A 13,763-nucleotide genomic window follows, 5' to 3' on the forward strand; every position below is an offset into this window, starting at 1 on the left:
ATCACTTGGTCACTGCGACAGTGTCTCCTAGGAGTTGATGTGCCTCAGCAGGCTTTATCACAGCAAGCCACACTCGCTTTATGTAAATAAACAGCAGTGTGTAAAGAGCACACACAGAGGAGACTGTAGTATTGGCCAAGGCTTATGACTGGGACTGTTTTCACTTGATAAGAGTCACAATGGAAGGGCTGCAAATTTGGGTTGTTTTTATTCTGTGGCTGGAAGGAACGTGGTTCTGATTGGCCGACAAGTCAAATGTTCTTCCTGTTCTAGGATTCCTCCATCATATTCTGGACAGTTTGCCAGACGAAACTAACCTCACAAGCCAGATGGTTTGTTTCACAAAAGGGTTTGTTCCAGGCCAGCCTCTTCGGGGGCCGCCATTGTTTACAAGCTAGCAATCTCTTCTCGCCTTCGTCACATCTTAACCACAGCACAGCTTCCGCCTCTATTTCCTCAAAGGACGCTAATTAGTCCGATAAGTTTTGACCGGCCATTACATACATTTGATGAAAATAGTAATTTTTTTTAAAGAATTAATTCATTTCTATTGTTTATTTTTACAGGGACAGCGCACCATTGAAAGTTATTGCACTGGAGTTAGCTCGCAGCTCATTTGCATCTGTTGTGCCTCGGCAAGAAAAACAAAAATACACAGAACAGCAAGTTGATGATACATAAAAAAGTCCATAAGTATAAAGAAAAGTTGAATCAGCCTGATTGACAATGTATATGGCAAGGCAATCATTGGCGATGACACTTTTGTGCCAATTTAAGACAAAGCTTGAGCCTGATTTGGCTTGATTTTATTGGTTTGGAGTTCCACTTTTTCATATATAATGATTGGGAATTCTATGTAGCTACACAGGTTATCATTATTTTCCATTTCCTTATATGAGCACATTTGGCAGCACAGTTTAACGGATGAGATGGAAGAGAATTGAATTCAATCCTTGACGACCTTTAGCTTCCCAAATGTGAAAGGTCATGATGTCATCAGCCTAATGATGTTGCACCCTGACAAGGAAAGATGAGAAGGGGAAGTGAGTCAGTGATGACCATTTAGCCCCAAAAGGGGCGAGTGTCTTCACAGTAAATTAGACAGAAAGAAAGAAATTTGCGACGTGACTCAGACGACATGAAGTGGATGGAAGGATGACTAAGACACAGTCGGTAAAACCTGAAAATAAAGCATCTCCAAAAGAAGCACAACCACGGCACTATGGCAGCATGAAACATACAGCACCATCTGACAAACGGATGTATGGCTTTGATCCATTAAATGAAAATGCAACTACAAATCTTATTCCTTTCCTCTGAATGAATCTAAGAAAATGAGAAAAAGTTTGCTTGAGGCCACTAAAGAATATAATACCTTTGTTCTGTGCTTACATATTGCAGAAATACCTTTCAGAACACCTGGGTAACACATTTGTCTCAAAGCAAAATCATTATAACTATGCCCAAAACACCAGCAGTATTCACTGAATATTTTGCAGCTGCCGCTAGCGACTAATTGTTTGTCAATTTACCCTGGCAGGATGTATAATCAGTGCTTTCAATTCAGGGCCTGAGCCAGAGGGGTGCACGGTCATGCCTCAGCAATTAGAAAGCAAATAAAAAACCTGAGCTTCGAGCTCTCTCCTGCATTATATCACCACTATCAGTTCAAGTAACACAGAACTATTCAACCGAGGCAGCCGTCAAGACTTCCCTCCGACCATCATTCAGTGACAACTTGTATCGGCATGCTGGTTTCACTGTGGGAGAAAACTGATAAACAATGCAAATACCTGAAGGGCTGTTTTGTTTTGTGTTATCAATTCATCTTTAACTGCCCTTATATCACAAGAAGGTAAATGAAAACACAGATCTAATTAAAGTCAAGCTAATGGGTCAGTGATTGTGCCCTTTGGCAGGATGACCCCTACACCACAATATCCTGGGTCAGGCTGTTGCACTGGATGGGCAGACAGCCAACAGAGCGAGGACTACAGCAGGGTGAGGAGTGGAGGACCCTAATCACTGCCCAGAACATCTTTTGACCATCCAACCAGACCAGGATCGGACCACCCCAAAGAGGAAGAGAGTCGGATAAGGGTCATGCTAATCCATCTTGGATTTAAGGCTGCCTATGGCTAATGTCCGGTCACAGGAAAATGAAATGGACAAATGGGACTCGGGCTGGCCAAGCAACAGGAAATCAGAGACTGTTGTGCCCACATCTTTACAGAGACGTGTCAACCCACAATATCCAGGATCAAGCAGTTTCCCTGCTGACGGGCGGACCGTCTTCCAGAGTAAAGGACTACAGCCAGACGAGGAGAGCTGGACTCCGTGTTTACATCATTGATGCTCGGTGCTCAAACGCAGTCAGAGTTGGTGATCAGTGTTTCCCATGATTTCAAACTTTTAAAGGTGCAATATGAAAGAATTCGGGTTGAAAACATTCAAAACTTAAGTAAAATGATTTACTGAATGTGGAGGAGTAACAGTGTTACATCTACTGTGTCTATGTGCAAAGCTCCTGTGCTAGGGGCGTAAACACTAACACTTCCCTGGTGCTCCGAGCTCCCAGACTGGACTGCTAGCTGCACAGCTAACTAGCTAACAGGAGCTACAGTTGGCAGCAGTTAGCGGTTACTCTGGAGATACAGCGCCGTCTACTTGTTTAAGTATGTGACCAGTTTTACATAATGCACCTTTAATGTGAAGATGCCGACCATAACATGCCCATCACCTTGTTGCTGCTGTTTACATTTACCTTGACATAAAGAATACACTACGTTTGTATGTATATAGGTATATAAGTAACTGTATATATGTTCTGTGTTTGTGTAGCATAAGGGAGTTTACGTATTTTTATTTCGTTATGCAACCCTGTGTTGTAAATGACCAATAAATTACCTTGAACCTTGAACATTTATGTGTTTGATTTCCCCTCCAACCGTCTCACTTGCATGTCCACAGAGCTTGACAAACTCCTGCTGACTCCCATTGTTTGTCTCTGACAGTTAATATTTAATTAACCTTCCAGCTCTCATTTGATTAGGGCTACTTTCTGGCCACAGATTAATGTGGATTCACTCGGTGTGGAGTTTTAAAAATCGACATAACAGGTTTTCATCCCTCCACTGCACAACCCACTCCTCAACCGGAGCAACTGAAGCGATGGAGGCTTCTCGGAGGCACTGAAAGCAAACTTTGCCTGCAAATTTGGTAACTTCCACATCCCCACTGAGGTGACGAGTTGTGTGGAGGCGCTTTTGACTTTTGACGTGCTGAGGAGTTTTACTGACAGCTAAGCAGCTGAATCCCTATAGCTGGATGAGACTCTGAGACCTGAATGACTTGACTTTTTTAAAAGTCACCACAGATGTCAAAAGCAAAACACTGTGGATCGATGAAGTGTTTGAACAGAAACGCTCACATACAAGCAGCCCTGCGCTGTTTATTTTAACTTCCCCATGAGAGACGTGTCGCCAAATGGTCGAGGAGGTTGGAGCCATGATTCTGTGTTACAAAAGATGATTCCTCACATGTTTAGCCCATTTATGTCGCAGGTTTGGAAGATTTTAAATGCCAAAATTAAAACCATTTCTCTTGTCAGTCTCCTGCTTGCAGGATCTTTGAACCACTTTTGTTGCCACAAGGGTGCCTTTTAGTTGACAAAGGCTGCCAAGGGTTTAAGAATAAGGTTGACAGACACAAAATGTTAAGCAGTTTATTGTGCCATTAAAACTCTGCAAAAAGAGAAACAATGTGCAACATCACATTTCTCTTTACTTCATGACAATAATATGACACCAGTACATAAGGAAAGGTTCTCTGTGATGTTGATTCCCAGGAACATAAAACTGTTCACCTGCTCCACCTCAGCTCCACTCGTGTAGACGTAGGTGTGTCTTTGCCTCTTTTTTCTAAAATCAACAATCAGCTCCTTGGCTTTGCTGACGCTGAGCAGTAGACTGTTGATTTCCTCCCAATAAAGACTCTCACCCTTGTTTGTAATGTGGCCGATGATCGTGCGCATACTTCAATGTGGAGTGCTCTTGATGTCTGACAGTGCAGTCATGGGTGTGGAGTGCGAACAGGAGGGGGCCGAGCACACATCCCTGGGGGGCTCCTGCGTCGAGCACTAACATAGAGGAGGTGCGGCTGCCAATTGGAACTGCCTGGGCTCTGCCTGTGAGGAAATTCAACATCCAGGTGCAAGAGGCGACGACATCGACTTGTATAGTTTTCACTTTTTGGTCACTAATTGTGGCGGTATTGAATACTCTGTGGACAGACTTTTTCAACATGAGAGCGTCACAACCGTGAAAAATATAGTTGTGAAATTTTACAGTTGTGTAGTTGAAAGTTTGAAGATGGTTACAGTCCTTCTTGTGAGTGCTGAGCAAACATGTAATAACTACAGAGTAGTCTCGGGTCGGAACGGCAACGTGTTGACGGGAGTCATGACTGCTGTGATCCTATCGAAGATGGTCTCTAGTCAGAGGTGCAACATCAGGAGAGGCAAAACAGGCAAATGTTTGTGGAAAGGGGTCCTCGATGTCCGCTCATATCGGCACATTTTGCACTGACAACTAGAAACTCCCTTGTTTTACACCTTATGTGCTGATGTTCAGGTTCACTTGCCAACTTTGCCCTCGGCTAATTCTGGCATATTTACCTTTCATTAACACTGTCCCTGAGAAATAAATTTTATTCATGAAATCACTTGCCTTAAAATAAGGGTTATTTACAATCTGACAATACTGAAGTTGTTTAGTTATTCATTTAAGTTTTGATTGTTCTGTTTTTTCATGTTATTTACATTCAAGAATTCTACGAATGTGAACACTGGAAATAAAAAAAAGTTTGGATTTTGTTCATTTCTCGTCGGTGTCAGATTATTTATGACATAATGGTGATGAAAGGCGGTTGGAGGGGCCCCCTGGGGATTTTGTGTCAGTAATACTGTAATCTTACTGATGAATTGAAAACACTATGTGCACAGATAGAGTGTGAGGAGTTTCCACAGCATACAATCAGAGTGCTTGCTTTTTATGTATTCAGTGACATCGTGACACCCTCTGGTGTGACTGTCCTGGGTCAGGGTGCAACTTCAAACTTTGGAATTTACCCCAGAAGTTTCACAACTGTGGAAACGTTACATAATGAGTAAACACATGTGATAGTTGGTTCAGAAGTGGGATTTCATCTGTGTAACTCTGATGAATGGACCTGGAGGCTGCGTAAAAACGTTACTCTGGTACGTTTGATTGATTTGTCATTGTTTTGATGTTTGATTCATTCACTTACAAAACATTTTAATCAGCTACTATTCAGCCAAAACACGGAGTTGTCATTGTGGCTGCGTTATTGCAAAAGAAAAGTTAAATTGCACCTTGATCCAGATGTTCCCAAACAGCCTGCTGTGTTTTCACATTGTTAATGGCTTTTAGTTTAAATGGATTTCTTAAAGTCTTAATTTTCAGCATATCAACGTGTGTGCCGTGTGCGCCTTTCACTTTATCTCTTTAATATGCCATTAGTAACGTGCGCTCTTTTTTTTTTTTTTTTAACTCGGTGCCGTCTGCACGCAGGTCTGGGTGTGTAGTCCACAGAAACAGCCTCTCTTTCGTTGAGAGGTGACTTTCCTCAGCACCTCCTCGGCGGCTGCTCATGTGCGGCCTTCAACATCTCCGACAGTCACTGCGCGCATCACACCGCGAGCGCGTCGGAGTCCTTCTCTCCTCGCGCGGTGCGCAGGCAACATTATGGGATTATTCAACAGGGAAATCCACAATGCAGAATTTCTTCTTTTTTTTTCTTTTTTTCCCACTTCGATGGCGGTGAGAGAAACTTGAGGAAGATTTTGAAGATGAATTCGCCATAAAGACTGAAATACTTTGATGCGTGCAGGAGTGGCGCATTTTGGAAATAGTGAGATTAGATCCAGTTGCAGGTAAGATGAGACTTTTGTAGACTTAAAGTGAATGACTGCACGAAAATAAGGTGAATCTTATAATAATATTATTATTAATAATAATAATAAAGTTGAACACGTTTGCCAAATGTTAAATTGACATTTTTTATGCATCCATTCCAATATTCTCTGTACAGTTGTGTCATTTTTCATGTTAACTGGTTAAAACAATATTTTTCTTGCATGTGCCTCAGCTGGCAGAGTTTGCCAACACTGTAAATTCAATTCCTGACTCGAATTCACTTTTAAATCCCACAAGCTGCATGCTTGACCCTGAGTATGTTATAATTGATTCAGATGAGAATCCACCTCCTACCCTCCTCTGAACAGCTAAAAGCTAAAGTTAGAGGTGAATTAACGACCTTGAGTAGTGAAGAAGTAAAACACCACATGAGCAAACTGAGAACTCAAAATAGCCTCTTGATAGGAATAGTATTACTGCATCTTTTTCTTGTGGTTCTCACTTTCTTCTGACTGTGCTGGCTCTGGGCTGTTCTTAATACAAAGAATACCTGTTGCACAGCATGCACAATGCCTGAAATGCAGAGTTAACGTTCACAGAGGAACATCTGATAACTAACACTGATCTCGTGATAAATCCCTTTTACCGAGTGCTTCAACGGGGTCTGTTTCTCCAAGAATAATCAATAATCCTATGTTTATCTCATGCACACAAACACACAAACTGTCCTTTGACCTGACTCACACGATGCACATTCATGGACAGACGTGCTCTGTTTTCCCCTGAGCTCAAACATTTGGTTTACCCGAAAGCAAGCCTCGCAGCAGTGTCCACCACCCTCCCGTCCTGCTGCCATGGTGAAAATGACAAACTGGCATCATAAAACCTCTTATGTTATTGGCACCAAACGAAGTCGTCAAACCATGTTTGCCTTCTGTGCGTTGCCAGTGAGAGGCACTTCAATCTGGCCGTATCAAGGCTATTGGCAGCTCAGTGATTCCCCTCATTCAATTACTTAGCCTGGGACTAATTTACATCCATGCCCACCCCCTAATAAATTGCAAAATTGTGTCAGCAGCGGATTCAGTGGATCCGTTCCGTCTCAGCTGATCATGTGAAGGGCGAGCGTTGTCCCCCAGGGAGGGCTTATGAACTGCAGGGTGTGTAGAGTGATTTCCCTTGGTGGCAGTGCCTGACCAAGTAAACACACTTCCTCAGATACCTAAAGACCCTGGGGTGCACCTTTACACACATGCTATCAATCAGGTCCATCTTCAAGAAAGTGGCTTCAGATGCTAAATCTTTAAAATCTATAAGCACCGCTGGAAATGAGCCCGAGGACACAAGTATACAAGCTGTAATAAGTGCTGAGAAGAAAAGATTTTGTTCTGATAACATGGATTTATGATGTCAAATATATTGTTGTATTGTGTCTCTGCGATGAAAAAAATGCCACATGAAAGGTGTTTCTTCACGTTCAGTTCAAAAGGTTCAACATCCGTCAGCAAGTGGTCTAATCACATTCAATATCTGATGAAGATGACGACTATGGATCTCACTTCAATCTCAAAATCAATATCAAGTGGGATGGCTTTTTAACCCGTGTTAACCACACTGTAACCGCTAAATCGTTTATAATAAGAATGTATTTAACACTGTTACTGACATACGTTTTTATGTGTGTAGGTGAGATGCCATAATCCACGTGAGACAGCGAGGTATCATGGACTCCTGGATCTTCCCGTCGTCCCCTCCAAACCTGTCGGAGCACCTCATGTACGACAGCTTCGTGCAGGGCAACGAGTCCGATCTCCCGGTGAACATCACCGACCACAGGCTCGACAAAACCAGCACGGTGGTCATCACCTGCATGTACTTCCTGGTTTGCACTGTTGGGCTCTGCGGGAACGCCCTCGTCATCTACGTCATCCTGCGCTACGCCAAGATGAAGACGGTGACCAACATCTATATCCTCAACCTGGCGGTGGCTGATGTGCTCTTCATGCTAGGCCTGCCGTTCATCGCCATCCAGCTGGCGCTGGTCCACTGGCCGTTCGGTCCTGTGCTCTGCAGGGTGGTGATGACCGTCGACTCCCTGAACCAGTTCACGTCCATCTTCTGCCTGATGGTCATGAGCATCGACCGCTATCTGGCTGTGGTGCATCCCATCAAGTCCACTAAGTGGCGCAAGCCACGCATGGCTAAGACTATTAACATCGCAGTGTGGGGGGTGTCACTGATGGTTAACCTTCCCATCGTGATATACAGCGGTATCATCACGATGCCGGACGGCCCCTACTGCACCATCGTGTGGCCTAAGCCAGAGGAGACCTACTACACAGCATTCATGTTCTACACCTTCGTCCTGGGCTTCTTCCTGCCCCTCATGGTCATCTGCCTGTGCTACCTTTTCATCATCATTAAGGTGAAGTCCTCAGGCATCCGTGTAGGCTCCAGGAGGAAGCGCTCAGAAAGGAAGGTGACGCGGATGGTGTCCATCGTGGTGGCCGTGTTCGTCTTCTGCTGGCTGCCTTTCTACGTCTTCAACGTCACCTCGGTGACGGGAACCATCAGCACCACTCCCATCCTGAGGAGCACCTTTGCTTTCGTGGTGGTTCTGGGATACGCCAACAGCTGCGCCAATCCCATCCTGTACGCCTTCCTGTCGGAGAACTTCAAGAAGAGTTTTCAGAATGTTCTGTGTCTGAAGAAGGTGGGTGGGCTGGATGAGGCTGACCGCAGCGATAGCCGGCAGGACAAGTCCCGCATGATGAACGACCCCACGGAGACCCAAAGTACTCTGCTGAATGGCGACCTGCAGACCAGCATCTGAGAGGATGGAGAAAGGCCTCAGCCATGTGTGAAACTAATAACAGCCAGCTCTTATCAACAGGTCACATCAGAGAGAGGGCATGATTAAATATTAAACAGAGTTCACAGATTAAGGAGGACGGAAATGTAATATAAAAACATGTCAGACTGCACTGTTCCTCTATCTGTCTTCAGCACACTGTTGGCTGTAAACAAATCCAGTGTAACATAACCAGAAGTTCCTGCAGCTGTTTGCTTTTTGCTGTAAATGAAAAGGAAATCAGTTCGACTGTTTGTTCAGCGTATTGACTCTGAGGTAAGGTGGAAGGGACACGAACACCCACTCGCAAACGGTCCCCCGGGTGACATGAGTTTTCCCTGGAGACCCAGGATTATATACATAGTTTACAGCAGAGGGCCTGTGCCAAGTTTCCATAGTCTCCTATTGTGTAAAAATAACAACAACAGTGTGCTCGTAAGCTGTTACATGAGAAACTGTTATTAAAACTGGCAACCTGATCGTTCTGCTATTTCTGTTCCAAGTCATTTCCTCTGGAGCGCGATGTGACTGTAGATAACTGTACAGAAAACGGGTCAAAGAGACTGTGAGAAAAGTTTATGTTTCGTGTCATTTAGGTTCGAAACTGATGCTTCAAGTGCTGATTGCTTTTCCACACAGAAAGTAATGAATGTACCGCTGTTTCTTGTGTTCTATTGTACAACAATTTGATTTAACGTGTGGCTAATTTTGACTCGTGACAGGAGTGCAACATAAATATGAGTAACGGTGTTCGTACTTTGTCACTCGCTGCTTCGTTATAGCTAAATGCATAATTTATACCACATTAATAGAACTGGTTTGGTTGATATTACAGAGCCAGCCCGTAACCAAAGTGCTGCTAAGATGTATAGAAACTCTTCTACAATGTTGTATAGTGTGATATATAAAGTAATGTCACTGTATATGCCTGTTTGTACTGGACTGAACTTCAGCTGGGGACCATTATTTATGTATAACATGTAATAATGTTGATGTCATTGTTCGCAGTTGCGAGAGTAACTGCTTTTTATGACTGTGTGATGCTAAATTATTCAATATGAATGCTGGGTAGTGACTTGGCTTCATGTTTTTCGCAAATGATTATTCTACTCTTATTTCCTGTCCGCCTGTCTTGGAGACTGGCCACTGTTTCCCTGAGTTACAAGGAGCAGTTGGTATGTGGATCGATACGGATATAAGGATACTTATGATCACAAAGGTTTGTGTTCTCGCAAAGATCAATATCTAAACTCTGTAATTTGGGGTGAACGTGTATTTTATCATTAACAGATACATAGGAGAAAGTTTCAATGCTTTCATCCATTCTGAATGATAGGAACTACTTTGTCCTTCCGCCTGTCATAGTATCGTGAACTACAGCGGGAGTTGACATCGACGATGGCCGACTGCAAACACGTCATATGTGGAGCTTTTTTCACTTTTCAGACGCTGTATGTGATGTGTGTTGGAGGACTGTGAGGTACTGTGGTAACACCGCAAACTTTGTTAAGCATCTGAGATTGAATCACAACACAAAATATGATTATGTTGTGCTGTGGTGGTCTAAAGAGGAGAATAAAGGTGCTACTAGTCCTTTGGCACTAGCAGGTATTATCAAGGTACAGAGAGGGACTGGAGCTATTGCCGACATTTATTACTGACACTGGCATTGATTTTCGTCCATCTAGACTTCAGCTTGTGTGTTGCTGTTCAAACAACGGGCGTTCCAAGCATTCTTAAAACTACAGCATGCCATCTTGTTAAAAGGATAAGGTCACCCAAAATTGAAAATTCTGTCATGAGCTACTCGTCCTTGTGCCGATGGAAAGTCGGGTGAAGTTTTGTAGTCAACAAAACATTTCTGGAGCTTCGCAGCAAAATAGCGTTACAACATTCTCCTAAACAACTGAAGTAGATGGGGGCTTGTTTTAAATGTAAAGAATAAATAAATAAAAAGAACTTTATGTACACCCTCGAAGTGTGGTCGAGCTTGTGCACTCATATGGGGTGTACGCTCACACTTTTAGCTTAGCAGCTATACAGTGATAATTTCCACTTTAATTAATTTGGGCTCTCAGGGCTTCCAGATTAGTTGCATGGAGCCATTGTATGTTTTTTTAAGCCGTTTTAAAACAAGTCCCCATCTATTTCAGTTGTTTGGGAGAACGCTGTTTTGCTGTGAAGCTCCAGAAATGATTTGCGGACTACGAAACTTCAGCAGACATTTCCATCGGCATGAGGGTGAGCAGATAATGGCTGAAATTCCATTTTGTGGATGAACTGTTCCTTTCAGCTTTTGTGCTGAGTAACAGAATGGTATTGGTATCGATGGTACCCGCCTGGTATTGGATCAGGTAGTTTTGCCCATCACTAGCAAACGGCTCATTGTCCTGGATAAGTACTCGTATTTTCCGCCTATTTTGCTGTGTTATATTACAGAAAACACAATTTGCGACCTGCCTCTTGTGTCTTTTTGTTTCCCCGTCTGTTTCTCAATGACTCAATACGAGGGGCTCTGCTTGTCTCATGCTGCCTCCCTTTGCGAGCTACTTGTAAACACTTTGTATGCCGATGGCCGACCCATCCTCCTCTTATGGTTTTGAGAGGCCACATTTTCGAGTGTTGTTTTCTGTCTCTGGGTATCTGAGAGACGTGGATTTGTGAAGGGCTAGAACACTTATCCTTGAGAGGCTCTGGTGTTCCTTTATCATCACCACCGTGCTGCTCCAGGAGTCCACGGTTCATCCTGCGACTCTTTGTCTGTTGCTATATGACTCAATCAACCTTTACCATAGGTGTGCGGGTTCCCTCATACACACCAAAGCCAGTGATTGATTGTGATTAATGTGCAAAGAATCCCAGTGTGTGTGTCCTCCAGCAGAAATATGAGGTAAAATATGTTGATATTGATATTTAAACATATGTATTTAACACTAAGCATGTTCGATTATGTGCATATAACTTCTTCATGTGTCTGCATCATACACACACACATACACACACACACACACACACACACACACACACACACACACACACACACACACACACACTTTGTGACTAATCAAATTCCACGTCTAATCTCTGTCTCTGCAGAGTTTCTTACCTGGACTGTAACGAGAGACACGGCACACCTCGGGTGTACTATATTTCCATAGCAACAGTGACCAAGAGCATTGGTCCCATGGTTACATTAATTAGCATAATAATAACAGAGAGATGACTCTGGACATGAATTATGAATGTAGACGTTGCTCAGATGGCCGAAGCACTCAGACCACCGTCCACCGCCGAGCTGTGAAACCAAACACCTCAGTTAACGTCAAAGCTGGTTAAGATGTATAGTTTGTGTTGGTGTGCGGAACAAAATGTAACACCCTGCTCACTGCATCATCAGAGCAGATATTAGAGAACACGACGTCACTGTTTACTGTTTGTTAAAGGTATACTATGCAAGATTTCCCTAAAATAAATTATAGCTATATATTTTTTTCTTAGTAATCGACTGTGTTCAGAATGTTATTGGGCGTCAGAGATTCTGGAGAAGGAGAGTTGATTGTCTCATTCTTGTGTCATCGAATAACAATGCTTAATGTATGGGAGTGTGAATACATCTATATGTACAAGGTACAGCACATGTGTGTAGACAAGTGTTATTTTAAGTGTGTGTTGATAGATATGAGTACTAATATAACTAAGGCCTTGTAATGTACTCCATTAATATTGACAGGATTGTTTAAACCGACTACTTTTTCTCGCTGTTATTGTCTGTTTTTTGGGTTATCTTTGCATTTTATTCCTCTGAAGTGTTGTCTTGTATTGTCCTCTGTTTCTATAAATGTACGTAAGAGGATGAGGGCCACTGTAAAAAATAAAATTAAAAAAAAGTTTGGCCTTTTTTTGTCAGAATTCTGAGAAGAAAAAAAGTCAAAACACTTTTTTTTTTTACAGTGGCCCTAATCCTCTCCCGGAGTGATGCACTTTTTTGACCTCATGAGATAAAAAATGTAATTAAATTAAAAGATTTGAGATTAAACGCCTTGGGTCGGTGTCTCGCCTAATCCAAGCGAGTATTTGAAGACTTGGAAACAAGACTCAGCAATCAACTCTCTCTTTCTCCAGAATCGCTTGCCGCAACTGGTTTGTTTGACAAATCCTGCATAGTGTGCCTTTAACCTCGACTGGACATGCATACGTTGTACAATATCACCCAGCTGTCGTTGTTGTAGTTCTGTTACTGGCAAAGACTTTTCATACAACAATGCTTGTAGTCTTTCTTTTTTTTTTTTAACAGCTGCATTCCTGTGGACTATACTGCCGATTTTCTACTTTTGTTCCATCGGTGTTTTGGTAGTTTGGTGTGGTTTTTATGATGAGCCTTATTTGTATATTACTCAAATGCTCTTTGTCTTTGGAAACCCCAGTATTGGTTTTACTATTCCTGTAGGAAGTTTGCATCATGTATGTTCTTCTAGTCTCTGCGCGGTTCGATTTTACTGAAACACCGATACTGTTGATACTAATATGGAGCAAACGAAGGCTGTGTATACTTGTGCTGAAGTTAAATAAAGTAAGTAAAACATGACATGCAGCATTTTTTGTCTTTTTGCGCAACATTGTGGAATGCCCTCAGTAAGAAGAAACAATGCTTTCTTTCTTTTTTAAAAAAGCTTAATTACTTTTTTAGATCAATGGTAAAATATGTTTACATTTAATTAAAGTTTGGATTATACGCTTGTCACATGCAATCTTTTAGGCTGCCACTGTAGAAATGTGCAGCATGTTACAACACAGATATGATTACCGTGTTCATCTTCTCATTGAGGTTCCTTGAATTCCTTTCCTTCAGGTGTTTTGACTCTGGAATGTGTTCACATACCTGCACAGCACTGTCCCGAATGCAGAATTGATTTTCAGACCTCAGCTGAGCTTCTCGGTCTGACCACAGAGTGGCGCCACTATTCAATGCATGACTA

General features: G+C 42.7%; 1 protein-coding gene across 2 annotated transcripts; it reads left to right on the forward strand.

Annotated features, from left to right (window-relative positions):
- The first annotated feature begins 5,186 nt into the window (after nt 1–5,186).
- Nucleotides 5,187–13,372, forward strand: LOC141019085 (somatostatin receptor type 2-like). Of its 2 annotated transcripts, XM_073493882.1 has the most exons (3): nt 5,210–5,257; nt 5,592–5,953; nt 7,623–13,372. In XM_073493882.1, exon 3 carries the CDS (start codon nt 7,660–7,662, stop codon nt 8,767–8,769), a length of 1,110 nt encoding a protein of 369 aa, XP_073349983.1. In that variant the 5' UTR covers nt 5,210–5,257; nt 5,592–5,953; nt 7,623–7,659; the 3' UTR covers nt 8,770–13,372. The 2 variants fall into 2 exon arrangements, with proteins under 2 accessions (XP_073349984.1, XP_073349983.1); XM_073493883.1 differs by lacking the exon at nt 5,592–5,953 and having other exon boundaries at nt 5,187–5,257.
- Nucleotides 13,373–13,763: the final 391 nt, after the last annotated feature.

This window comes from Pagrus major, chromosome 23, assembly GCF_040436345.1.
Source record: "Pagrus major chromosome 23, Pma_NU_1.0".
NCBI classification, from domain to species: Eukaryota; Metazoa; Chordata; class Actinopteri; order Spariformes; family Sparidae; genus Pagrus; species Pagrus major.